Source organism: Malus sylvestris, chromosome 15 (genome assembly GCF_916048215.2).
Source record: "Malus sylvestris chromosome 15, drMalSylv7.2, whole genome shotgun sequence".
Classification (NCBI taxonomy): Eukaryota; Viridiplantae; Streptophyta; class Magnoliopsida; order Rosales; family Rosaceae; genus Malus; species Malus sylvestris.
This window is the reverse complement of record NC_062274.1, coordinates 5,310,687-5,338,672: the sequence shown is the minus strand read 5'-3', so window position 1 is coordinate 5,338,672 and position 27,986 is coordinate 5,310,687. Positions and strand designations below refer to the sequence as shown.

Here is a 27,986-nt window from a genome sequence, read left to right as displayed (position 1 = left end):
TGGTCTCTCAACAAAAAATCAATTACCATTGGTCCTTCAACTCATCAAAACGTGCAGTTATGGTCTTTCAACTAAAAATTCATTATCGTTGGTCCCTCAACTTTAATCCAACTAGAGAAATGGTCCCTAAACTTTAACTCAATTGAAGCAATGGTCTCTCAAACTTTAACCCAATTGTAACAATTGTCATTCTAACATAACTCATTTTGACAAAATTTTGATGAAGTTAACGAAAATGATTATAGCTACACATTTTGATTAGTTAAGGAACCAATGGTAATAAATTTTTAGTTGAAGAATCATTACTACAATTTACTCTTTACATTTTCATATTCGATCATCTCTCAAAATATGTTCTCTCATGTGTCTCAACCTCTAAGAAAAACAAAAAAACAAAAACACAATAAATACAACCAACGCGTTTTTTAAATGACGAAGGGCTGTCGGTTCACACACCAAACTAATGAATAAAAAATAAAAGTCTCTGCCTTTGAAAAAACGTTTAGCCCATCTCTCAGGACTCGTACCACACAATCACACATGCGATGCCCACATTACTTTCTTCTGTTTCTTCTCCTCCTTCTCCCTGCCTTTCTTGAACCATTCTTAGTCCACGCCCTCTCCCTTCCGCGCTCCTCCGCTTAATTCTTCAAACCTCTCCTCCCTAATCAAAAACACAAAAATTCTCGTTAGCCCATTTGAGAGAAGATTGAAAACATGTTCGGTTGGAAGCATGCCGCGGCGGTTGCAGTCTGCGTAGGGGTTGCTGCGGTCGTTGTTGTGATGGTTTTATGGCGATGGAATTGTTACAAGAAGCGTAAACAAAATGCTGGCAGCGGTGGCACGATGACAACGGCGGCAGCGACGACGGTTGTTAGGACAGAGAGTTTGCAAGATGGGATTCCAAAGCTTCATCGCCACCAACAACCAAGCAAAAGCATGTCAACCGGAAACAACTATTACGGCCGTGGGGTTTCCGGGAAGCCGCTGTTCAGCTGGGGCAATAATCCGACGTCCGTCACCGACGCCGTCGAGAATGGGTGGTCACGATTCGGCTTCACAAATTATCAGTCTTCTGGTTCGACAAGGTCGAGACTTTTGGGGATGTGCGCGGCCGGCGATCAGAGAGTTAGGGATGCACAGCCGGAGATAAGCTGGGAAGTATGTCAGGGATCAGCAGATTTCATGCAGAAAGTTCGACTCAATCCGGGGTCGAAAAAAGTGTCAAATTCATTAGGCACTGCTGCTTCTGCTGCCTCTGTGATAAAAACTGCGCTGCCTCTGCCAGGCCCTGCTCTCGGAAACAATTCCTTCCCGCAAGAAGCTTATTTCGAGATCACGATTTTGAGTCCGCGCGGCGGTGATGAAATGAGTCAGTCGATTGTCAAGGAAGGAGAGAAGATTAAATTGATTCAGAAGAGCTACGAAGAGAATCCGAGTTCAGATTCTTTGGTTCATGTAAGTAGTAGTAGTCAGAGTATTAGAAGAATTGAGGAGTTGAAGCTCAGTGTTAAGGATGATATTCATCATGGTAAAAATGAAGCTGTGTTGCTATCTGTTGGACTCTCCGTCGGCGGCGCTCTTCCGCTCAAACTTCCCGGGAGTTATCCGGGAAGCATCGGATTCGGCTCCAATGGCTCTGTCCATCTCGATGGTAATTCTTGAATTTCTCTCTTCTTTTTCACTAATTTTACTGTATTCTTGCATTATGCATTGTCCTAGCTAGGTCAAAAGGTATGAGTATGCAAATTATCGAGGTAGCGATTTTAACATTCATGTTTTATCTGCTGCATTCCAAACTGAATACTTTACGATTTTTTATGCACGCTAGTGAGGTCCGAAAAAGACCGAGAGGACTGTTGAAATCACGAGGTTTCTAGTTTTGTGTTATTTTTTGGCACAAAAAGAAAGAAAGGGAAAAAGTGGCAAACCAACAATAAATCAAATATCTCACCTAAAGAATCTGTGACAGCAGTGTCTCGTGAATTGTAAATTTGGAGATTAATGTCAGTATGGACCCATTACATGCTGCCATATCCTTGTTCTATCTGAAGTAGGTTTGGAGTGGTTGCTAAAACTTAATAAATAAAAAAATTTGGTTTTTTACGTGTAAGGAGTCGCTCATCACAGTAAACAAATTAAAATGTTGAGTATGTATGTAAGGTCTCTCTTTTTTTTTTAATGAAATATCCTTGTTTTAATGAAATATCTTTGTATGTATATCAGACTAATTAACAGTAAAAAGGTGACAGCTTCCTTACGTGTAATGAGCCAAACAATTATTAAAACAAAGAATAGATTATTAAGTATTTGGTGTTTGTTACAACACTATACCTTCCTACACCCACAATTTCTGCAGTTTACTTCAAAATTTTAAATTTTTTAGAACATTGTGTGATTCATTTTTTTAACTTGGATTTATTTTTTCAGGGATGAAACTTGTGTTTGAATCAGAAAAAGCAACATGGGGAAAAAGAGACAGAGTGATTGGATGTGGTTTTGATCCCAAACAAAAGAAGGTATACTTCACTGTGGAATCAGAGCTGGTGCACGTGATCCACTGCCAATCAGAGGAATTCAGCACTCCTCTGTATCCAACCCTAGCAGCAAACACTGACATTACAGTCCTGGTCAACCTTGGTCAAAGTGCCTTCAAGTATGCCCCCGCCAATGCTCAGAGGACAGCTAACCCTTGCTTTGTGGGCCCTCTTGTGAGATCCTCCGCTGCTGCATTCTATGAAGATAGCATGGAGCTCTTCTCCATGGATAGAATTGACTCCCAGTGGCTCAACAGGTGCACAACCAAGGGCAACCAAAACCCTAACCATGAACTGGAGTTTGATGAGGAATCTGAAGCTGATTTGTTTGAGATTGTCTTGGAGAGTTGTGGAAGATCCCCGCACACAGTATCGTAGGAGCATATCGATGACATGTCAGTAACATAACGACAACGATATCTACATAATGTCAACAGGTGTTACGACATATCAAGAGTTGGTATCTATTGATAGTGTTGTTGATATCGTGGTCGATATGTTAGATCTGTAGGTACACACAAATATTACTAACCAGTGCCGGAGAGATCAACAACGATAAATTTTTCTTGGTTTTTGGCAAATCGGCTATATGCAAATGCTTGTGGGAGTGAGAAGGGTTTGCTCCTCATGAAATATATAGAGATAGAAACAGGATCATATCCTTCTAGAGATTTTTTCATTTGTTTACTTTTTGCAGGAGAACATTTGTTCCCCTTTGTATATATTTCAAAACTCAAATCTTTTGTTTAAGTTGTAACTGAGCTTTGATATGCCTTGGGTAATTGGAAATGAGGATTCTTTCCCCTCCTAATCTCTCTCCCCTTTCCTCTCCTCTTACTTGAACGGTTACGATTAAACCACATCAACATCTTATTTTGATTTTTTTCATAGAAATAATAAGATAAAAAACAAAGTGTGAGAAGAGAGGAGAGAGAAGATGAGAATAAGAGGGGAGAGAATCCTACTTCAATGGATACCGAGTCTCAGTCACTGGAAGGATGCTGATGAGGAAAAGGACCTTGAATGGCCAGGTGGATCCTGGAGTACATTACAGACATGCAGTTGACATGTTAATGAATGATAACAACCTAAGTGGGTAAAGAAACAAAAGACATGAATTCCATGAAACAAAAGTCAATCCCTAACCCCCAAATTCTCAATACAGGCCCCATTAAATTTCTCCAGAAGGGAGTGGAGATGAAGGGTCCAAATTCCATCCCTTCCCTTAGTCGCCTTCTCTGATTGTAACACTGGTAGTGATTTTCACACTCCTTGCGCTCTTCATCTTGTTCTTATTTCTTATTTCTCGTTTTGTTTATTTACTCTCCTAACATCAGAATCAATAGTCGTCCAGAATTAGACAAAAGGGAATTGCAAAAATCACTTATATATTTCGCAACTCTGATTGCGAACTCCAACAAACTATAACACATGCCATGGCTACATCGGAGAGAAAAGGGAAGAAAAAAAAAAAAGACTAGAGTTTTGAAGTCTTAATTTGAAGTGCGTCAGAGCTTCCAATAACACAGAGAATATTTACACAGCAGCATGTCCGCTGACAGAACAGCAAAGACTATAAAACATTAAAAAAAAAACCAAATCATATTTGCAATTCAAACGAGAACATACTTATAAGGTTGATCACGTCTTGCAGAGAGCCTTAAGCATGACCACCTTGACCAAATCAATGAGTTTGTAGTCATATCTAGTAAAAGCACAATACATTATAGAACAGGTGGGTATTGCTTTGCCTGCTGTCGCACTCTTCGCTTGTACTCAGCTGGTTCCTGCACGGCAGGATAGAAATCGTCAACACAGTTCATATTTCTTAAGCAGTCACAGAAGTGATTGAGAGACACCTAAAGATCAAGACAGACCTGGATAAAGAGTTGATAACCTTCGGCTTGTGCCGGATCAGCAGGATTAGGCTGGCCTAGCAAATCCTGAATGCCTACGAGGATTTGCTTCACTGTGATGGCCGGCCTCCAACCCTGAAAAAAGAAATTCACGTTAGGATGACTTCATCAATGAACACAATCTCCATATACAAGCTAGAGCAGTAGAGATTGCTTACTTTGTCCTCGTTGAGAATTGAAAGACAAACAGTTCCAGAAGGATACACATTGGGGTGGAAAAAGCCCTGCGGGAACTTGCATTTCGGGGGCTTGCTGGGGTAATCCTCACTGAAGTTAAGTGTAAGTGGAAAGTAGCCACCTTCCCAATCAGTCTGCAATACCAGCAAGATCAATACCCAAAAAAATAGAAGAAAAAAAATAGAAGAAATAAAAAACAGAAGAAAAAAAATATATTGCGAAAATTTCTTGTAAGGATGTTATGCTAGCTACCAAGCAACCACTATCAGTCCATCATAAAAATCAGCATTCCCAATATATATCGGCATTATGAAGCTAAAAAAATGTGAACTTTATCTTCAATATAATAGATTTCATACATACATACATACATATATATATAGACAAACTAAACAACAGTATGAAAAAGCAGTCCAGCAAACAACTTCTGGAAAAACCCTCATCCAATTCTCTATAGAAATTTATACAGTGAAACATAATTAGAACAAAATACAATAACATTATAAAAAAAACCCCATAAAATCTAAAACCTTGATGCCCCGATTGAGGGGCTAACTGATCACGCAAGTCAAATTCCAAATTAAAATCCCAACAACCGAAACTTACTATCTTCAATTGCATGCCCTGCAAAATTCTGACCAGAAAAAGAAAGAAAAGGACTTACAGAGGGTTTGCCGGGGATGATGCACAGCCACACCATCAAATTGACGGAGCCGTCCGAAGCGGTCTCCGGCTTCGCCACAAAACCCTAATTTAATTAATCAACCACAAAAACGACAACTTCAGGCGATGCAATAATGGGCGAATGAAAATTGAATTGCAAATAATCTGGAGAGAAGAGAAGGACGACGGTGGATACGGACATGGGGGTGGTTCTTCCGCCACGCTTTTCGCTCCTCCGCGAGACGACCGCGCGCGATTCCTCCGGACATTCTCACTCTCTCTCTCTTTGTGAGTTTCTGATATTTCTTGAAACAGGATTGAATCTATGTACTTCGTACTTCTGTAGTACGAGATTCGACGGAGGCTATGTTGTTTGTCAGTGATATCAGAAATCGCCAAAATATAGATTTGAGTAGATTATCTTGAAACTTCCTATGCTGCGGCAAAAGCACTAGGCCCGTACTCAACAAGAGAGTCCATCTTTAGAGCACTTCCACCGTGCTCTTTTGTCCTGTGGACAGATCCTATTTGCAATCCAATCCCCTCTTATAGCGTGTTTACGTGCTAGTAATTAGAATCAAAACAAGGAGTTAAATTTCGATTACAGAGTATTGAACCGTTTACTAATTTTGGAGGAATCAAAAGCGTGGTGGGGCTCACACGAAAGAGGGAATCCAACTCCCCAAATTGGAGAAATTGAAATCCCTATATGGATGTGGTATTTGAGTTCCGGGAGATTGAGGTAATGGGAATGCATTTTTCTTGCCTATTATGCCCTCTTATTATTTTTATAATTTCAAGTCTACCACTCAACTCACCGCTCCCCACCGCTCCATGCGCACTCTGCTTCATGCGGCACACCTCACCTTCCAGTTCCAACTCCTGGTGTGACCTTTACTACCCAACCCACCAGCTCAAGAACCCCATCCACGTATCCCGAAACCGGATTCAAAAATCAACCACCCAAATCCTAAAAATAAACAATTCAAACCAAACCGAAACCCACAGATGTGGGGAAGTAACCACTCAAAAATCCAAAAAAATTATGAAACACTATGCAGGGAGAAGAGGTGGTGGCTATGGGTAGGGTGAGTGGGGAAGATTAAGGTGAGGACATGGATAAAAGATATGAAAAATTGCAAGGAGATAGGAGTATACTATTCAACTGGGTTTGAATAAGGGCATTATTGAAACCACGGGTCTCCTCAAGGAAGAATTGAGAATTGTGGCTCTCGTGAAGACCACTTATACTTCCAAGGGAAGCACCGAAGCATGGAAGGATGAGATTTGCAGAGATTTTCTAATAAATTTGTATACAAATTTAATTTTTTTTGAAGAAGGGAATTATAGTAATCACACTGATTTTCATTCCGATTCAGGTGAAGTAGTAAACAACTTATATAAATTTAGTGCTATTTTTATTCAAATTCCATAATATTTAAGTAAACAGCTTCAACATGAATCCGATTTTGATTCCACCTCAATTCAATTCCTCTTGTTTTTATTCTAGTTTCGTAAACCAGCCATTAAAGTGGCGCTTGCCCATTCGGACAATTGGACTGAGGAGAGGCCATGGGAGAGCTCAGACACAAGTCCAACATCCGAGCACCTCTTGGGGGGAATTTTGCATTAGGCGGGTGCATAACAAGTACGAGTGGGGGGGGGGGGGGCGTTACCGACAAGATTTTAGGCGGTGGGACCAGCATTGCAGCCCATTAAATAGTAGTTGAATATGGACCTTTTGATTTCTAGATCAACTGTTCAGATTTTTTTGTTTTAAAAAAAAAAAAAAAACTAATGGCATGCTCGTTTTTACTTTTCGACCCTAAGAATAAATTTTATTTTTAATTTTGCATCAAATTTAATGGTTATTATTTTGTAGAATATGAAGACAATAGTTTGGCATTATAATAAGAGAGAGAAACAAAAAATTAAAACAAACAAAAAGCAAAGGGCTAGGCCGGCTCAAAGTGTGAAAAATAGACCGGCACTCCCCCAAAACACTCCACCCCAACCTAATAGGTTGGCCTTCAGCCCAAGCAAGGCCATAGGCCAACCCAAAATGTGTTGAGCAATCAATTGGCCTATGTGACGTCATGTTGACGCCAACATGACGTCACAATGCACTCATATTTTTTTACATCAGGCGTGTGGAAAACATGTGCATTCTGGACAAAAAACTGGTGTGGGGCTCGTCATTTCAGCACACCAATTTGGATCCGTGAATGGCCACGTGGCTCGTTATGGGTTGTTGGATTTCCAACGGTAAAAAAAATTTGAAATTCGAACCCAACGGCTAGATGAGATTAATTTACTTAATAAAAATTGTTAAAAATACAGCAAAAAATTTAAAATTATTATTATTTTTCCTATAAATACCAACCATCATCTTTCATATTACACCACATTTCAATATTTTCAGATAATAGTACTTTTGGATAATGACATGTGGCGGGACAAGATTGATTAAAAATTATATCTGAAATTAAAACTAAATTTAAAATTTAAAATTTATAAAAAATTAATAATATTTTAAATGAGCTGGGTGCCAAGGCATTTTGTAGGGGTGGATAAGTATTTGGCCAATTTACTATTTATAAGGTATATTACTGTTCATTGAGTGAATTAAATGGACCGAATGCCTACCCATTTTTTAAGGGTGGATTTGCTCTAATGATATCAACTCTCCCAAGCGAGGATGGGTAGTACGGACCTGACCCTTAGGTATCGTTTGGTATGCAGACGGGACAGGATGGACATGGAGCAAAGATGCCCTCGGATGGAAACAAGGAGGAAGAAGAAGGAGACGGAGATGTTATAATTTTGTGTTATACGGATGTGGAAAGAGTCGTTCCAGGGGGTGAGGCGGAACGAAAATTCATCAAAAATTCGTCCCGTGGAACAGCGCGTTCCACCTGTTTTAGACGAACCAAATGTGGGACTGAACGTCTCGTCCAATTTCGTTCCGTCTCGTCCCACGTACCAAACGGTACCTTGATGTCGCGTGTGGGTCTTTTTGATTGGATTGGGACCATTTGCAAAAAAAATATCTACTTCGTTCAAACGGTACTTCATGGCCCACGGAAGCAGCCATTAACCTTTTGTATTTTCTCAATTAATATTGTTGGGCCCAATATAATGACAATTATTAATTTTTGTGAAGGAGGATGTTTGACCGTAATTAAGAGGCTGAAGAGGGGCAAATTCATTTTTACGTATAAAATATGAATATCACAACTGAAAAATATTGCCCGTTCACATGTGTGACATATAATATAAATATTCCAAACACGTAATCTTATAAATTAGAATTATTTGTATAAGAAAATATTTTCATTCTGGAAATTAACATATTAAAGAGTTTTTCTTTTAATACAAGCAAAATCCGATGAGGGAGAAGTCGAACTCATGACTTTAAGTGCAGACCAACAAATTAAAAGGAACATGTTCACCGTTGTTGTGACGTTTTAGTCAAAATGTAAGAGGCTTTCTCTAGTGCATCTCAAAATTTAACATTTAAGTTACAAATTTGAACAAAACTTAGATTTTTTAGCCTAATGGGATCTAACGGTTCTTGTTCAGATTACAATTTAAATGTCCGCTAGAGAAAATTCACAAAATGTAATATCATGTGAAAAATAAACTATTGGATTATTGGATACGGAAACCATGTATCGGTTAATTGTTTCATATAAGTTTTATAGATACAACTATTCTTAATCATTGAAGCTATAAACCTTCACAATATATATGACATGTTTAATACATAGGATTGGCTTGGCTAATTATAGAGAATGAATTAGGTTGACTTGCTTCTACTTTGGCCCTTCATTTTAAAGAGTGTAAAATATCCTTGTAAAGAAAATGTATTAACTTATCCAGCTGTTAACCATATTTGATCTAAGTTTTTTTTTTTGTCGAACATATTTGATCTAAGTTGAAAGAGTAATAATACGCTTACCATTTATTTGTACTCTGTTCCTAATAGAATAAAACCTACAAACATATGTGAATTCTATCTCAATTAAAAATAAATAAAAATAAATGATAAGAGTAACAATTTTTAAGCTAAAATTGGTGTTAAACGAAACGAAAATCCAATCCGAATCCAATCAATTAAACGTCCCTAACGGTTATTAAAAAAAAAAAACAGCAAAGAAATTTATTAGTCTCCATAACTTGTTGAATATTTGAGTCCTGAAAAATCATAGTTGATTTGGAAAATAAAAAATTACAATTGAGGTGACACAATGTGGGCCGATAGTGAAAGGTAAGAAAACAATGGGCACAAGCCAACACGAAAGGTCCTTTCCGACGCTCTCCAACTGAGCCAACTCATACAAAAATACAACGCTACGCAGCCAACTAAACTCTGATGGTCCCACACTCCTTGTTGTACTCGTCTCATCCACTTTCTTTATTTTTTAAGGACCAAATTGTCTGCCCCAGTTTCCACCCCTATCCACCTTTCATTCTATACCAAGTTAATTTAAGCTCCAGATTTCGCCACGTCACCAACAATACTCAAGTTTCTTTAATGCCCAATTTTCTGCCTTTCCCGCTGCCTTTCCCGCTGCCTTTCCTTCCCACTCAATTTTCCTGCCGTAAATATTTTTGTAAAATTTTGAATCTGCAGATTTTGGTGCTGCAAAAGAGTGGGATTTAGGAAGAAGCAGATGGGCTTGTCACCTTGGTCTTTCGCATGTTTCCATTTCCCTTATTTCTCTGCGGCCTCCGAGTAAGAAGTACTTCTGCTTCTGCTTTTCTTATTGCATCAATTGCTCTGCGTTCTCCTCTCTGCTTTCTCTTTCTTTCAGAACACAACACAGCAATTGGAAAGTCTTCGCTGCTCTTGCCAAAATTCAATGCTCTCTCTCTCTCTCCTCCTCACATGTGGTTCCATAAAAGCACCATAAGGTGCAAAACTGTGCACACAACATCTTCATCATCACCAACATCTTCACAATCTTGGTTCATTTTACGGCAGGAAAAGTGGAGTGGGAGGGAAAGGCAGCGGGAAAAACAGAAAAATTGGGCATTAAAGAAGCTTGAGTGTTGTTGCTGACGTGGCGAAATCTGGAGCCTTAAAATTAATTTGTTATGGAATAAATGATTGATAAAGTGGAAGGGATGAAAACTCCAAGGGCAGACAATTTTGATCCATTTTCTAATTACTAATTTTTTTTTAATATTACCATTTAGTACTAGAGTATAATAATATTATTCATTATTAATAAATTTATATTTGATTCTCGTTAAAGGTAATTTTAAATTTTATTATTAAATTTAACGTATTTTTTTAGTGAATAATATCGTTTGTTCAATTTTTTTAATTTCTCAATAAAAAGAAAAAGCAAAAGTGTGGTTTTTGTTTTTTTTTAAACAAAACTTCTTGTATGTTATTTAAGAAATGCTAAAGAAACTCTTTTAAAATTAAGACTTTTCATGTATTTTTGTCATTTTTTTTGTATATATAAATTAACATTAAATTATAAAATGACAAATAATTCATAAAAAATCTTATTTTTGAAAGAATATTTAACATTTCTTACATTCTTTATGTGTAATTCTTTTTTTTGGTCAATATTCTTTATGTGTAATAATATTAGTCATCGATAAGGTTACAAATGTAATTCAAACTTATGCGATGAAATCAGTGAAGAGTTTAAGTCCGAATTGAGTTTTGCCACCTCACATTCCTCATCAAAATGATCTTTCAAAACCTAATTTAGTCATTTAAATTTTATTTTTCCATGTGAAAATCATGTATTATAAAATATTTTAACAGAAATCGAGATTTTAATTTAAATGGTAACAGAGAGAGAACACATTTTGTACCCAAATAAGATTACAACGTTTTATATATTGTAATCCATTAAAAAAAAAAAAATCAGATCCAATTATTCTAAAAGTTAATTTAATTTTAATAAATATATTGAGCGACCCCGTCATCCTTCCCCCTCTATAAGCACCTCACCACCTCACACTTTTCTCACACCTTCGTTTCCTACTTCTTGCCATTCCCATCCTCCACACCCCACCCCCCCCCCCCCCCTCTATTTTCTCAGTAACCAAACACACCAAAAAAACATGCGGCCGTACCGATCATCGCCGGTCGTGGCGATCCTCCTCCTCACGATCTTCACCGTCTCATCGGCCCTCGACATGTCGATCATCTCCTACGACAGCAAGTCGTCGGGCAGCTGGAGGACAGACGATGAGGTGATGTCGATATACGAGGGGTGGCTGGTGGAGCACGGAAAGGCATACAACGCTTTGGGAGAGAAGGAGAGAAGGTTCCAGATCTTCAAGGACAACCTTAGGTACATCGACGAACAAAACTCCAAGAACCTCAGCTACAAGCTCGGTCTGAACAGGTTCGCCGATCTGTCGAACGAGGAGTACCGGAACACTTACCTCGGCGCCAAGACTCGCGCGCAGATGAAGCCGGTGTCCAACAGGAACACCAAGAGCGACCGGTACGCGCCACGTGTCGGCGATTCGTTGCCCGACTCCGTTGATTGGAGGAAGGAGGGCGCGGTGAGTCCAGTCAAAGACCAAGGCAGCTGCGGTAAGTTTTTTCTAATCCTATTTACTTAATTATTTTTTTTGTTAATACGAAAATAATTCTGGATTTATTTGTTTGTTAATGATTAATCATTGATGTTTATCTTGTTGCGTGTTCATAATCCGTTTAGACTTTTGGGTTTGCTTGATGATAGAGCAAAGGTGTGATTAGGGAGTCGTTGACTTTCCTATCTGATTGTTTGTTGCTTAATCAAAAGTGTTTAACCTAAATCAACCTTCGATTGTTGACTTAACAGCTGATGGTCGCTGATAATTTCGTAATCAGACATAGATTTTGCAGTTTCCATGTTTCCAGGAGTTACCATGTATTTTGAGACCACATATGTGAACATAATTCCAATTTTTTGTGTTGTAAAAATGAAAAATGGATAAAAATATCTCCCTACTTTTGTGGTAGGAAAAAGAACAGGTAAAAATATCTGACACAAGAATCTCAGCTCCATTGAAGTAAAAGGGTCCTCTTATCAGGCTCTCTTTGTAATTCGTTGGCTTTGTGATATAAATTCTCCGAAAAAGTAGATAGTTTTGGATTCAACTAGTACTCAATTGGACTAGCGTATCATAATTATCGGAGAAATAATTAGTTGATGCATTTGCTCTAACCTTACCATGAGTCCCTGGCAAGTGATATGTAGGTTCAGATACTGCCATGGCCAAATATTTGCATATGAAATCATGTTAATTTACTCTTGGAATAATTTTGAGTGGTAACCAGTTGAATCTCTGATTATATAATGCAGGGAGTTGCTGGGCATTCTCAACTATCTCCGCCGTGGAAGGTATCAATAAGCTAGTCACCGGAGATCTCATCTCCCTATCTGAGCAGGAGCTGGTAGACTGCGATAGAACGTACAATGAAGGCTGCAATGGAGGTCTTATGGACTATGGTTTCGAGTTCATCATCAACAATGGCGGCATTGATAGCGAAGAGGACTATCCTTACAAAGGATATGATGCCACATGTGACACCTACAGGGTCAGTGATCAGTATACTTTGTAACTTGCTTAGCTTAAGCTGAACATAATTTGAAAAGCAGTTTCGTCTCACCCTTTTGGTCTTTATTATCTTCTATGCAGAAAAATGCCAAGGTTGTTTCGATTGACGATTACGAAGATGTTCCTACATACAATGAGAAAGCACTGCAGAAGGCTGTTGCCAATCAGCCAATTGCCGTTGCCATTGAAGGGGGTGGCAGAGACTTCCAGTTGTATAACTCCGTAAGTTTTCTTCGCTTTGTGTCACAATCTTTGGGAAAAGCAATGAGAAATGCTCTCTTGTCAGTACAACAATTACTTATGTTGCTAACAATTTGACTAGAGAACATTACTCCTTGAAGAATATTTCATTGTCCATTATAGCATATGAACCAAGAACACCTCAATTTTTCATATGAAGTTTGATATTTTTGTGTTGATGGCTTCTGAAGAACATGAACTAACTAATTTGCGTTGCTTTAAATATTATTTCAGGGTGTGTTTACGGGACGTTGTGGGACAGCACTAGACCATGGTGTTACAGTTGTGGGATATGGCACGGACGACGGACTTGATTACTGGATAGTGAGAAACTCATGGGGTGGAAGCTGGGGAGAGGAGGGATACATCAGGATGCAGCGTAATCTGGGCAACACCGCCAATGGGATATGTGGAATTGCCATGGAGCCTTCTTACCCCATCAAGAAAGGCCAGAATCCCCCTAACCCTGGCCCTTCTCCTCCGTCTCCGGTAAAGCCCCCGTCAGTTTGTGACAACCACTACTCCTGCCCTGAGAGCAACACCTGCTGCTGTATCTATGAGTATGCAAACTATTGCTTTGCTTGGGGATGTTGTCCACTCGAAGGAGCCACCTGCTGTGACGACCATTACAGTTGCTGCCCAAGTGACTATCCCGTGTGCGATGTCAATGCCGGAGCTTGTCTGATGGTAAGAACACCTAAAGCCTCATATGATAACCATTTCATTTTTTATTTTAATTGTATTTCGTTCGTCGCCCGTTAAATTGTTTTCTTACGTTGTTTTGCTTTCGTGTTGAAACAGAGCAAGGGCAATCCGTTGGGGGTGAAGGCATTGAAGCGCACCCCCGCAAAACCTCACTGGGCCATTGGTGGTGGAAAGAGCAGCAGTGCTTAAACAAACACGTAAACCTTGATGCAGTGGTTTAACAAAATTTAAGAAGAAGAACATCAAAGCATGCTTGATATTCTCCTTGTTCGTTAATCATACCCGCGATTACGGTCTTAATCATAATTTAGATTCCAAGAAAACGATGGTTTGTGATGGATTACTTCAGATGCTGATTTGTATATAGGGCTCTATCTATAATGTGTTGCATTTGATCAGTTGAAAGATTTACGGATTGTTGTGAATTTAGCAAATATGCTCTGTACGTTCTGTCATGACTTTGGCATTGTCTTTTATCAAAAGTGCTTCATTCCCAATCCTCGTTGTAATTTGCTTAATAAATGCAACCTGATATTTCATTTCGCCAGAATGTGCTATTACTTTTCAAGTGTAAATGGTTGAGACGAATTAATGTGCTTCTCAATCCAATCATTAAGAGTTCGTTTGTAACTTGAAGTGTTTCTAAAATGACTGAAAGTGTTGTTGGTAAACATAGTTATTAAACCAATCTTTAATAAAAATGTAGTTGGTAAACATAGTTATTAAACCAATGTTTGATAAAAATGTAGGTAAATTATAAAATAAAATAAAATAAAAACTTTATAAATAATAATAATAATAATAATGAGAGAAGTGAAAATTACGTATCAATAGGTAAAAGAGGATCCGCAAATGGTGGAGATCCTCATGACCACAAAATATGGGCCATTGGATTTTGATCCAACGGCTACAAACAGGAGATCCCTCTAAAAGTTATAATAATTGTAGCTGTTGGATTAAAATCCAACGATCCGTGTTGTGTGGTCATGAGAGTCCCCACCATTTGCTCAGGAGAGGATCCAATTCCGGTAAAAGTTTCTACGACAGACGTGGAGGTAGACCTGGCATTTTGGACCCGACCCGTTGACTCGTCCCTTTAATATTAGTATTTGAATGGATGCTTAACAGGTCGGATCGCTAACATGTCACTTTGGATTAACCCGTTAGCACTCGTTAGTTGAGGATGTTTTAGTAATTTCAGTAAGTTTTAACAACAAAAAATAAAATCTATGCAAACAAAATAATAATAATAATTGTTAACGGATCAGATTGAACCTGATCCAAACCCAATAAACCCGATCCGTTTATATATCTATGTGGAGGCTAGAGGGGTCCGAAAGATGCAAATTGATTCCTTATTTTAAAAGCTGTCAGCCTAACAAAACAAACCCCACGATACTCTCTGTCTCTACTTCAAATTCAGAAAGAAAGAAAAAACAAGGGATGTAATATTCACACATCTCATTTTACTTCTCAGACATCCTTTTAATTTTTGACCGTCGGATCGGATAAATTAAAGAAGATCAACGGATAGAAATTAACAAGGGTTGTGTGGATAGCAGATCCCAAATACAATTTGACACTAGTAAAAAAAAATGAAAAAAAGAAATCTTGGCTTTGAGTCACCAACATACCCCATGTGGAAATGTAGAGTACCAAACCTTCGAAGCTGTCATGCAGATCAATAATAGCATGGAATATGTCCACTGTCACTCACAATTTAATTTAGATAATTTTAACGAAAAATTTTCAGTACTATTTATTTTAACAAAAAATCATATTTTTACATTAAAAAGTCAATCATTGTATTATTCACTTTATCTTTTATTTTGTTCTTATCGTTAAAACTCAAAATTTTCAAACTATTTTCATTAGTTTTCTTTTAATTTAATAATGTTATGTTATGTTAAAAAAAAAAAGAAAAAAAAAAGGTATTCATAATAGCTGGTGAGCTTTTCGTTTCTCTTTCCGAAGGGAATTGGTAGTGGGCCCGGAAGCCCATAGTGTAAATTAATCATGGATCGAATAAAGGGGGAAGTGAGAGGTGAGCGCCGTTTGCCGAATGTGACTTGTCTCCTCCACGACAAATTACAACGCAGAAACATACAAAGTCATAAATGGAAGCAACGCTGAATGTCACGTTCATGCGTGGGCATGAGCATGACAATTCACCAGCAGCTGGTTGTGGAATAACTTTGTACTTTTTCTCCCTCTGCAAGACATAGGCCCCGGCCAATACATATACAGGCCTCAATATGTTTAGCCTTGGCTTCTTGCATAGGAGGGTTTAGGCTTTTTTTTTTTTTTTTTTTTTTGGGATTTGGGCCATTTGTTCTCTTTTGATAGACTGTCAATCACAATGCGGTGTTTCATAGGAAGTATGTTAGAGAAACGTTGAACAAAATGTATCATTTGACAAAGGTTGAGTCATATATAAACTCATCACAACTCTTTGGTACGAGTGTACAACTTCTTCCATATGAATATAACGTTCATGGAAATAATCGTAATCATATTCCAACATTCTTATACACCCAAATCGGAAGAATAATTGAAAGAAATTAGAGATCTTGGAAGAGCAAGAGAGAGTAATCAGTAATTAGAGATGAATAAATTTTCAATTCAATCAAATACCAAACAGATTCTAAGTTCCAAATAACGATACATATCACTGTTTGAAAAATATCTTGAAATCTCAATTGAACTTTCATTTATTTTTTTCATTACAAAACGGTATTTTGAAGTCAAAACATAGTAGGTCGAAGAAAAAAATCCTAACCAATCCAGTTTCAAAGTTGAGCCTTCTAGTAGAGGCAGGTGTGCCACAGTCAGTTTGACAACTACATAGCTAGAAACTTGTATCGACGAGTCAAGTCAAATATTTGCACCACAAAAGTTATTTGTTTCTTAATTTCAAACTATAGGAGGAGTACGTAGTCAAGTCTTCTCAGCATCCAGTGTTGCTTCCACTATAAGAATCTCTCTACTCTATGGTTTTACATTTGAGATGCTGAAAATCTTGCATATTTCAAAGTAACAAGTCGCAAGCAGAACAATTCAGTCAATTTGTTAAAAAAATAAAATAAAAATTATGGAAAATGCAGAGAACGTGACTGACGTTTACGTGCAAAAATTTCGCCAGAAATACATGCATGCAATATGCAGCAAACACGTTGGATTGGTTATAGGCTTTTTAGCCCACTACATAGTAAAGGAAGGAAGATTCGAGCTTCTCTACATGCTATTTGAATTTCTGTATTTTCATTGGTGCTCAACTTTTTGTAATCATATATACATGCATTAGAATTAAATCCAAAACTTCTTACTTGCAATTGAAGAAGAATATCACTAGATCGTAATATAAGGTAGCAAAACAAAAACATCACTTTAGTTAAAACATGCTGGATATGAAACAAGTATAGACGAAACATAATCGAAAGAATAGGAAATTCAAGCGGCTCTTTCTTTTTTTTTTCTTTTTTTTTAAATTCTCAAGAGAGGGGACGGTTCGAAACCATTACAATAATTTAGGGGATGAGAGTTTTGAACCTGGATGCATGGGGGCAGAAACTCAACACCTTATCCACTAGGATATTGGACCACATGCTCAAGCGGCTCTTTCATCGACACACCAATTCGTCCATACAAACAAATCACCAAATGGGCAAACCTAGGGTTAGCCAAGTTGGTGAGAACCACTTACTTCCCTCTTTGCACTTAAATTCGAAATTATTTCCCTTTATAGACTATAGTTAAGACAAATTAAATGTAAAATATCTAATTTTTATTTTTAAAAATAGGACCAGTTGGTGGCTTTGCTGCAGCAATTCATCATTTCGAAGGCTAAGAAGACTCACATAGACCTTTTAGCCTCTTATGGTCACCATCTTGTGATTCACTAGCGCTATGAATCGAATCCAGAACGTACCGAATAGAATACAGACCTGAAATTCGTAATGGTTTCTAACCCAAGACATACTGTGGTGGTTAGCGTCAAATATCTAATTGAACACGCTAAATAATATCATTAATTACCCGTAGGGCCCTTCGCACGCATGCAGTAATTACGTAGAAATATGATGAGTTTGACGTCCAACCAAAATCTGCTGTAAATGGCAGTGTTTTCGTAATTGGGTGGGACGCGACGTTTAAGCCAATTACAAGGATCCCAAATCGGGAAGTCTTCTCTTCACCAAATAACGTCTCCAAAATTCCAAATAGGAAAACTTTGCAAGTCAAAAATTGGGGGCTCCAGAATTACCCGCAAACATTGCATATTTCCTCGAAATTTCTCAAAAATAAATAAATCATACCATTAAAACAAAACTTTATATTACATTTGACCACCCATTGACCACCTTTCAATGCCACGCGTCTATTCTAAAAATTCTGCTCTATATATCTTCTACTCTTTGTATTCTTCCATTAATTTTGTCTCACTTCATCATTGTTCTTGTTCTTCATGTAACAATCGGAAGAACAAAACTCCTTGCACTTCAAAAAATTTCAGAACGTTTAGATTTTAATTTGAGGTGAAACGATAGCGGTTTTTTTTTTTTCAGTGGCCTTCACAATTGAAGATTCATTCAAGGGCAAACCCAGAAACCTTCTCGATGCATTCTTTAGTTCTTCATCCAAACAGGTAACTTCATATTTCTTTTTTTTCTTTTTTTGTGAAATAGTAATTAACATTTTTTGTGTTCAAATTAATTAACTAGGTATTTTGTTAATTATTATCATTCATTGCTTTACATTATTTTGGATTCTTTAAATGAATGGTTACACTATTTTAGAACTTATATTACTGCTCTGCTAGGATTTTACATCAAACAGTCCATATAAATTACTTTTGAGAGAGTGAATAATAATCCTCATCCTGTAATTAGGAAGAAACTTTGGGTACGTGGAATCATATTCAAGACATTGATTTTGGAGTAGTAATATATGCTTTTAAAAATAGTAATTAAAGCATCATAAAAGAACTAAAGTTAGACATTGGATTAATTTTAAATTTTTATGGATTATTTTAATTATGGCAATAACAACTAGCTGTCTATAAAAAAAAATTACGAATACGCATAATTAAAGGGTTATGAATATTTTTATGCTTGATTAATTAAGAAACTGAAAAATTCTACAAGCTAGATGCTCCCAGAAAATATATAATAGTTATAAAAGAAACAAAAGGTTAAGGTTCATCCTCTGTGTTCACAACGACACAACGTTATAGACTAGAGTTCTCCTTTCTAGTTAGTCTGAATTAGGTCACATCATTTTTATGTTGATCAACTTTGCGTATATTAATTTTAGAAAGAAGAACAACTTATATGAAACAAGTATATTATTATGCTTGCGGAATGTACTAAAGATAGAATGTCAAATAAAGAGCAATTTTCAAGAACACGAAATTATAGAGAACCGCACACAAACAAAAGATGTGAATGGAAAGCAGAGATGAGAAATTGGAAAGTCATAAATGCTAAAGTGACTCTCAAAAGTAAGACTCTTTACGAACTTTCTGTCACCTTATGTTTTTGGCACGAAAATTGACGTTAAATTGTAAGGTGACTGAGATCCCATGAACAGTTATACTTACAAAGAGTCTCCCTTGCATTTCTCAAAAAAAAGAAAAAGGATTATCAACGTCATAGCAATTATGACTAAATATTGCCGTAACTGTAGGTGTTGATTTTTGAAATCGTAATGCTACACAGTTCGAATTCCATCTAACAAAGAGAATGTTGACCAAACTAATGGACATTGCCAGTTTGCCACATTCGAAAGAAAGTTAAAGAGTTCCATTTTCTTTATAAAAGAAAATTACAAAGAGGACTGAGTATCAAAAGACAGAGAGAACATCCAAGTACATGAGAATTTGAGGATCTATGACCAATCTTAGCAACATCAAAAGTAATATTGTTATGGTCTGACAACTTCCCCATTTGTTATTTACGGGTAAAAACATTTAAAATTATTTAAGCGCACAAAACTATTCATGTCGTTCGATACTAAGTTACACATCCTAATAGTGATGGATGATCGATCAGTATCTTGTTTAGTAACATTAGTTTGTTGTTGTGTTTAAGTAGCGTCACTAAAACATCTAAGGATAACCAACATAAAAGTTGACAAAACTTAATTAGCCAATGACTGTTAGTCTTAGATTTATTGCGCCACAAGAATGGATTGGTAGTTTACAGTGTTCATACAAATTAATGAGAATTTACATTATACACGAGTCTGTGAAACGCAGGCAAATGACTAAAACTAACATGTTTCTAGTAACAAATGGTTTGACATGTGCACAATTAAGAGTTGTTAAGTTAGACACGAATGGTTGAGATTCATAGTGAGGATAGGATAACAAAGTTCATAAAATTGTTCATAACCTTCTCAACCTAAACTCCAACTACGCAATAGCGTACCCGGATGAACAGTGGCATCAACGGCTCCGAGTAGGTTCATATTAATCCAACGGATATTTGGTATATGGTCATTGGTGACAAAGGAGAATCCGATGTGACTTGAGAGTTGAGCCTTTTTTTTTGTTTTGGGTACAAAGAGAGTTGAGCCTTTGACGTAGCTTACAGGGTCTGGTTAAGTCGAACCCTCCCACAACCTCACCATCTTTTCTTTTTACCAAAAAAAATTTAAAATCGAGTAACTTTTGAGTATGATACATTTTTACTGTGATACTTTATGCTTGTTATACAGTAATATATAAGTTTTTTTTCTCATATAATATTATATTATTAACACAAGCCGGTATGTGATAGTGTGTAGTGTCATATCCTAGGGCTCAATCGAAGAATCCTTTTTAAAATTCATATATATGTTCTTTTAGCTAATTTCTAAGAGAAATACTAAGGAGGGTTTTTCAATGTGAAACTTTCTATGAATTATATAACACATTACAGCAACGTTAATTATTGTGCTGATTTATCAAATATTATATAAAAAAATTGAGGTGATAGATAATTCATCGAACGTGTCACTTTTGAAAAATTCTCATAGCATTTCTCAATTATCTTCTTGTTTCGGTTTTCCTGCCGAACTTCTTGTTTCGGTATTTCTGCCGAAAACAACCCCCACCACCCACCACCTCACGCCAATGACTTTTGCATTAAAAGCTGTAAAAGGTCAACTCTACCACACTGTCTCCCAATTAACCTTAATTCCCTCTTCAGTCAGCAATCCAACGGCTATTCTTAGCCTTTTGACGTTATCACTCTCTCTCTCTCTTATCATTTATACACGGTCTTCCAGCAGTTCAGTGACCCTGCCAGAGCTGTGCCACGTGGAAACACATCACTGGCCTCTGCCTTTGACGGCAGACGAAACAGAATATAAAGAGCAAGAGAAAGAGAGGGCCAATGCTCTGTTTTCTTTCTCATGAGGCAGGGCGTCTTGTGTTTGACTCGAATCATCCTTTTACCCTTTTCCTCTGTTTTCTTCCGCCTTTTATTTTCCATTTTTCTTCCGCCGTTGTATTAATCTTCAAGCAACGATCTCTATAAGTTTAAACAACCCCAAAAGTTCAAACAGCCCGTCGTTTTTTGGTTTCTCGACCGACTCATATGCCGTGTCGAGGGCTGTAAATGGCCCTGGAACTAATGATGGGATTGATTGACAGTTTTGCAGCGAAGGGGGAGGAGAATGCCGTGAAGGAGGCGGCCTCCGCCGGAATCCAGAGCGTCGAGAAGTTTATCTGCTTGATTTCGCAACACCACCACCAGTCCTTGTCGTCGAACACGGAAGATGCAACGGAGTATAAAGCGGTGGCGGACATGGCAGTGACCAAGTTCAGGAAGGTCATTTCGTTGTTGGACAAAGGAAGAACCGGCCACGCCCGGTTCCGGAAAGCTCCGGTAACCCAAATTCCGACACCTTCAATTTCAGAACCCCATGATCAAGAAACAGAGCAACCTTCTGTTTTCAGAACAGAACAATCTTCTGCTTTCAAGGTTTACTGTCCGACGCCGGTGGTTCACCTTCCGCCGCTGCCGCAAAATCCTCATCCAAAAACCACTCCGGTTATGCTGACAAAAGGTATTGGGTGCGCTGAGAGAAAGATGGATTCTGCCGCTGCTGCTACCATCAGTTTCTCGCCTTCGGCACCCAAAACTGCCGCGAACTCGTTCATTTCTTCTTTAACAGCTGGGGACGCTGCTGAGCAATCGATCTCTTCTGGGTTTCAATTCACAAACATGTCGCAGTCGTCTTCCGGTAGGCCGCCGCTGTCTTCGTCGTCGTTGAAGAGGAAGTGCAGCTCCGTCGACAATGTTTCTCGTCTCCGGTGCGGCTCTACTACGGGGCGTTGCCACTGTTCGAAGACAAGGTTGGTGTTCATCAATTATCATGATTTTTCAATTTTTGTTCAGATGTTCGGTGCGGGTTTTTTCTTCTTCAAAATTTTGTATTTTTAATAACTTGAATTGGTTAATTGGATTGAGCAGGAAACTTAAAGTGAAAAGAGTTATTAGGGTTCCTGCAATTAGTATGAAATTGGCTGATATTCCACCTGATGATTATTCTTGGAGAAAGTACGGTCAAAAACCCATCAAGGGTTCCCCTTATCCAAGGTATTATTTCTTTCCTTCATTCATTACTTCATTTTCTTTTTATTGAATGATTGTTTGATTGTACATAAAGGCATCTTTAATCAACTATTATTAGAGACACTGAAACTTTAACGTAATTGAGATACATTGCTGAATTTAACGGTCAATTACTTTTAAATTATTTTTAAATCCAAAACCATTATAAACACGACACATACTGATACGGAATACCATTGTAGCGTAGAAAGTTTTCGTTGCGTCTGTTCCGAGCACACTTAAAAATGTATGTTGGACGTGAGCATTGTTTTATGCCTTCTGAGTCAATCAATTCAGTAACGTAGCCACATTGCTTTCTGAATGTCTGGTCGCTTTTTTGTCCGAATGCAGAGGGTATTACAAGTGTAGCAGCGAGAGAGGTTGCCTTGCACGCAAGCACGTGGAGCGCGCTGTAGACGATCCCACCATGCTGATCGTGACCTACGAAGGCGATCACAATCACTCCCTCTGCGTTACCGATCCAACGGCCACCCTTATCCTCGAATCGTCTTGAAAGTCAACTCATCCAACGGCCCGAGATGTTCTTCTTTTATTAAGAAAAATTCGAATTAAAAGAAGAACAAGGAATACCATGATTTGTGCTGCAAATTAGTCAACGATCATGCTTTGCACCGTCTCCTAGAGGATTAGTGGGAACGCCAATATAAAATTAGATTCGTCTTTTTCCTTTGTATTTTAATTTTTTATTAATTTTTTGGGTTTTCTTGTTAAGAATTTTAATATAGAAATGAAAAGAGATAATAGGATTAGGTTTAGAGATGATGGATTTGGTGTTAAGTCAATCATGCTAACTAGTGGGTTTTGTTTGTTTTTATTTTTATTTAATTATGTTCCTGTATACTTGTTATTGGTGTTATTTAATTAATATATGATGGTGGATTTTGATTAGGATGCCACTTTTAATTGTTCCAATTCCCACTAATATCTTTTCATTAACTTTATCTTTATTTATTTATTTTTTTTTTTTTTGGTGATATTGAGAGTCAGCCAATGCATGGGCATTTTATAAGTTTTGCATTTGTTTATATGGAGGAGTGATGGTGGGACTTAGACAAGTTTGAGTTCTAATTTAGTACTGGTGAGGGAGCTAGGGAGCGAAAGGACTTTGAGCCTCGTATGGTATGGAGGACTAATTTGGATTGTGACGCGTTTATCAAACGGGATAAAAGTGAAATGCAATAAAATCGTACATCTTTTAAAGTATTCCAGCATTTACTAATATTTGGGAAATTAAAAAAGGGAATGGGTAGAGTCCACTTAACATCAGTATTCGAATTCCTAATTTACTTGGAATTGAGTACCTAAATGGAGGTGAACTTTTCACGAGACGCAGAATTAATGGCTAGAGGAGTGATAAGTTGTTTAATTTCAAAGCAAGCTTAATTCCAACACTAATTGTTCAATTAAGAGTTAACTTTGCACGCATTGGAAGTCTTTCCAGTTCCAAATGTGGAGAGAAGAGTGATACGTTTCATGCTATGATTGGGTGGCACAGGACTTTGCAAGGATTTTTAAGGCGGCGGGAGGAATGGGGAATTTTCCTTGTGAATCAAGTTGGAAGCAGAGGGTGTACGAGCAACCTTGCTTGCTTGCTTCGATAGAGGGTTTGATGTGATTCAAGTGGAAACGGATTCTAAGGAGCTTGTGGATATGATCAATGAAACAACAGAACTAAACGTTGTTATTTAAAGTCTTCTCTTTGACATTAAGTGTGTGCAAATGCAATTGATGTCAATATAGTTTATTTTTGCTCCTCACAGTTGTAATAGGGCAGCACATCTAGTGACTTAGTTTGCCTCGTATAGGTGGTGTTCATACATGGGATGCTTTTGAACCAAAGTGGTTGTTGTTCAATACTCTGGCTTTCGATGTAAACATTGCACTTCGAGTTTAATAATACTTATCTTTCGAAAAAAAAAGGTATGCATGACATCTTCAATTATGCATGAGAAATCTCTTTAAATTAGGAGATATTTTTTTGTGTTTTCAAAACACAAAGTTATGCACCACGTGATATAATATAACTGGAACGACACTGAAAAATATAATTATCTACCTATTATGACACACGGTATTATGAATGCATGAAAAAATCTCTCATAAACTAGGTTGTTGAAGATTCAAACCAATCCGGGTAAACAGACATATTGAATCCCATTTAATTGTTTGGATGGTGAATTGGATTCCATCACTAAATCCAAAACTGAGATTATTAGTCCTCTTCATCAGTTACATGGCATATTTTCTCCTCTCTTTATTTCCCTCTTTTGGGTTTTTGGTCATGCAAAATTTCTGCTGCACGGCCCGGAAGAAGCCCAGAAAAATACCGGTCCATGTTTCAAATAACATTGGGCTTAGTTATTAATGATCCAAGTCCAAACCCAGACATACTTTTTCATCTTAAAAATGGGATCAGTCGGTGGTTTCGTCACGGTAGTCCAACTTTTTAGGGGTTGAGAAGACTCACATAGGCATTTCAACATATCTTTGGCCACCATCGTATGATTCACTAGCGTTAAGAATCGAATCCATAATGTACAGTGTAGAATAAGGGCCTAGAATTCATCTCCACGATGAGTAACGCATGATGACAATTGACACATCACATAATTCACAAATTTGATATAGAAAATTAGTCTCCTTAAGATTACTCAATGAATAAATAAACAAATTGGTGTCCATTTTCATCCAGAATTCAGAGTTTCAATATTATTGACATAATGAAGCATTAGGCCCCACCAAAGGTAATGGATGTCGGTAGGTCAATGGATTTATAAACCCGCTGCTGCCCCTCAAGATCCACAAAAAGTATCGGTTGAAACTGAGAATTCACACCACCCTGCCTCGCTCGTCAAGTGACGTACAATCTACAAGAAAATAACGAAAGAAACAAAACCCAGCTGTACATTTAGATTTAAACATTTAACAACGAACACGGTGGAGGTCCAGCAACATTGACTTCTCAAGCATCTGCTTTGGCATTATTCTGTATCTTTTTGACGGCAGTGGACTGAGGGTCCGGGAAGATCTTGCCATGTTTACTGGTCTGATCGAAACTTTAAGATGAAGTCTCTGCAGAGTTAATTAAAATAATTTCCATGGGACTCTTAAATTTTGATTTCTCAACTCTTTTCATTTTAAATGTGTGAAATTAATTCAATATAAAAGTATGACACTTGGAAAGAAAGTCTCTAAAGTGTTGAATTAGTGCTTCATTGAGTCACCCAATCATGAGTCATCCACTTCTTTTTTGGATTTTTTTTTTCAATTTAAATTAAATTATGAGTTACGAAAAAAATCAGTAATTACGGTTTAGTAAAAAAAGAAAAAAAATTATGAATTATGAAAAAGTGTGTATAATTTGGCATTAAAACCCCATCAGCGAGTGTCTTGTTCCATTTGGTCTAGCATAAGAAAATCATAGCCTTTTCTTATCTCTGTGGAAAGAATGAGAAGCTCTGATTCCACCAAAGCTCTAGTTTCATTCTCAACCTTCTTTTTTCTTCTATCCTATCTTTGTATTCCTAGTTGTGTAGCAGTAGCATTCTCGTTGCGTGAAAATTCTTCTCCCGTAACAAACTATTCCAACAGACAAACCCTCGAGTTCGATTTAGGTGGCCACCGCAGAAGAGGCAGCGGACACAGGAGCCACCAAAAGCACAAAACCCCACCAGCAGCAGCACCACCACCACCGGTACCACCACCACAAGTACCACTACGGCCGCCACAAGCACCTCCTCCTACAAAATTGCCAGACAACCAACTTGTATTTGCAGACCAAAGGCTCAAAATAGTCTACCCAATTATCCAAAACTTCAAGTCCCTCATCACCTCAGATCCACTAAACATCACAAAAACGTGGGTGGGATCCAACATATGCAGTTACAAAGGCTTCTACTGTGACAGCCCTCCAAACAACAGCTCCGCCATTGCCCTCGCCTCGATCGACTTCAACGGATTCCAACTAGGGGCCCCTTCTCTCGACGGATTTCTCGACCAGCTCCCGGACATTGCCCTCTTCCATGCAAACTCCAACAATTTTTCCGGCACTGTCTCCCCCGCCATTGCCAACCTCCCCTACCTCTACGAACTCGACATAAGCAACAACCAATTCTCCGGGGCGTTTCCCTCCGCCGTTCTCGGCATGAACACCTTAGGTTTCTTGGACATAAGGTTCAATTTCTTCACTGGGGCCGTCCCACCGGAGATTTTCACTCAAGAACTTGACGCCCTATTCCTAAACAACAACAATTTCATGCAGAATCTTCCCGACAATCTCGGCAGCTCTCATATTCTCCTCCTCACCTTAGCAAACAACAAATTCACGGGCTCGATTCCATCGGGCATTTCAAAAGCTTTCGCTGCTCTGACTGAGGTTCTGCTACTGAACAACCAGCTCACAGGATGCTTGCCTTACGAAATAGGGTTGCTAAAACAGGCCTTAGTTTTAGATGTCGGAAACAACCAGTTAACCGGGCCGTTACCGTTTTCACTGGCGTGCCTCGAAAACGTGGAGCAGCTGAATTTTGCGGGTAACTTGTTGCATGGCATGGTACCTGAGGTGGTGTGTCATGAGCTGCAAAGCTTGGAGAACTTTTCGCTGTCCGATAATTACTTCACTAATGTTGGTCCGATTTGTAGAAGCTTGATCGGGAAAGGAGTGCTCGATGTTACGAACAACTGCGTTCCCGATCTTCCGATTCAGAGACCGGTGGAGGAATGTGCGGATTTCTTTGCGTACCCAAGGTTTTGTCCCTTCATGTGGACTTATACTTACATTCCATGTAAGCCTCCTGGTTTTGGTTCTTTGTTTCCTCCATTGCCTCCTCCACCGTGACGTAGTAAATTTGTTCATCTTCTCCAAGGCTTGTGGGTGTAAAAATTTCAATGTAAACATGGTGATTCATTCTTTTCACTTATTTCAGTGTAACATAATGCATGGTACATTTAATATGAGAATTATTGAGATGTTTCCTTGATGATTTTGTGATTATAAGAAATCAGTGATTCGGGCTTTTAGCTTAGTTGGTCATCACTAGAGGATTCCAGTTTGATTCCACCCTTCCTCAATATTGTTTGTATCATTAAGAAACCAACGATTGTTGTAGCTTTTCTTTTTAATTTTTATTGGATGAAAGGATAGGACAAGACAAGACACTTATCTGCATAGGATATCCATTCTTTATTAAATGGCGTAATCTCAATTATTTGTGGATAATAACATTTCAATAGCAAAATATCCAAGTGTGACATTATTGATACAAAACAATCATTTGTTAAAGGATGGAGGTCCTTCAGAGAGCATTTCTATATAACCCACTTTGTCGCTGCAAGAAAAGTGATTATTAGGTGTCGTCAACTAGGGGCAAATGGAAGAATTCGCCTCTATTAATAAGATATTAGATGCAGAAATAGTATTTGCCCCTATTAGTTCTATTAGGGGCGTTTAAATCAGCCCTTAATATGGGAACAATTTACAGCTGTTAATTTTAATAACTAGAAGGGGAAACAACCGTCCTTATTGTCAATAAGATTTAATTATTTAA

The 27,986-nt window shown here is 37.9% G+C and overlaps 5 protein-coding genes across 6 annotated transcripts; 4 read left to right on the top strand and 1 right to left on the bottom strand.

Annotated features, from left to right (window-relative positions):
• Window positions 1-472: 472 nt before the first annotated feature.
• On the top strand, window positions 473-3,348 carry LOC126604976 (uncharacterized). Its single transcript, XM_050272327.1, has 2 exons — window positions 473-1,654; window positions 2,431-3,348. Exons 1-2 carry the CDS (start codon window positions 718-720, stop codon window positions 2,913-2,915), a joined length of 1,422 nt encoding a protein of 473 aa, XP_050128284.1. The 5' UTR covers window positions 473-717; the 3' UTR covers window positions 2,916-3,348.
• Window positions 3,349-4,020: 672 nt separating this feature from the next.
• LOC126604977 (SUMO-conjugating enzyme SCE1-like) lies at window positions 4,021-5,888 on the bottom strand. Its single transcript, XM_050272328.1, has 5 exons — window positions 5,494-5,888; window positions 5,295-5,378; window positions 4,612-4,764; window positions 4,415-4,528; window positions 4,021-4,324 (listed from the first exon to the last, which is right to left on the bottom strand). Exons 1-5 carry the CDS (start codon window positions 5,560-5,562, stop codon window positions 4,262-4,264), a joined length of 483 nt encoding a protein of 160 aa, XP_050128285.1. The 5' UTR covers window positions 5,563-5,888; the 3' UTR covers window positions 4,021-4,261.
• Window positions 5,889-11,269: 5,381 nt separating this feature from the next.
• Window positions 11,270-14,319, top strand: LOC126603557 (low-temperature-induced cysteine proteinase-like). Its single transcript, XM_050270439.1, has 5 exons — window positions 11,270-11,864; window positions 12,622-12,857; window positions 12,959-13,099; window positions 13,352-13,804; window positions 13,919-14,319. Exons 1-5 carry the CDS (start codon window positions 11,384-11,386, stop codon window positions 14,009-14,011), a joined length of 1,404 nt encoding a protein of 467 aa, XP_050126396.1. The 5' UTR covers window positions 11,270-11,383; the 3' UTR covers window positions 14,012-14,319.
• A 3,968-nt stretch (window positions 14,320-18,287) lies between these two features.
• Window positions 18,288-23,336, top strand: LOC126604946 (probable WRKY transcription factor 7). Of its 2 annotated transcripts, XM_050272278.1 has the most exons (4): window positions 18,288-18,464; window positions 21,456-22,160; window positions 22,279-22,404; window positions 22,771-23,336. In XM_050272278.1, exons 1-4 carry the CDS (start codon window positions 18,436-18,438, stop codon window positions 22,931-22,933), a joined length of 1,023 nt encoding a protein of 340 aa, XP_050128235.1. In that variant the 5' UTR covers window positions 18,288-18,435; the 3' UTR covers window positions 22,934-23,336. The 2 variants fall into 2 exon arrangements, with proteins under 2 accessions (XP_050128235.1, XP_050128234.1); XM_050272277.1 differs by lacking the exon at window positions 18,288-18,464 and having other exon boundaries at window positions 21,189-22,160.
• Window positions 23,337-25,720: 2,384 nt separating this feature from the next.
• On the top strand, window positions 25,721-27,459 carry LOC126604945 (uncharacterized protein At4g06744-like). The gene has a single exon (XM_050272276.1). It carries the CDS (start codon window positions 25,889-25,891, stop codon window positions 27,275-27,277), a length of 1,389 nt encoding a protein of 462 aa, XP_050128233.1. The 5' UTR covers window positions 25,721-25,888; the 3' UTR covers window positions 27,278-27,459.
• The last annotated feature ends 527 nt before the right edge of the window (window positions 27,460-27,986 follow it).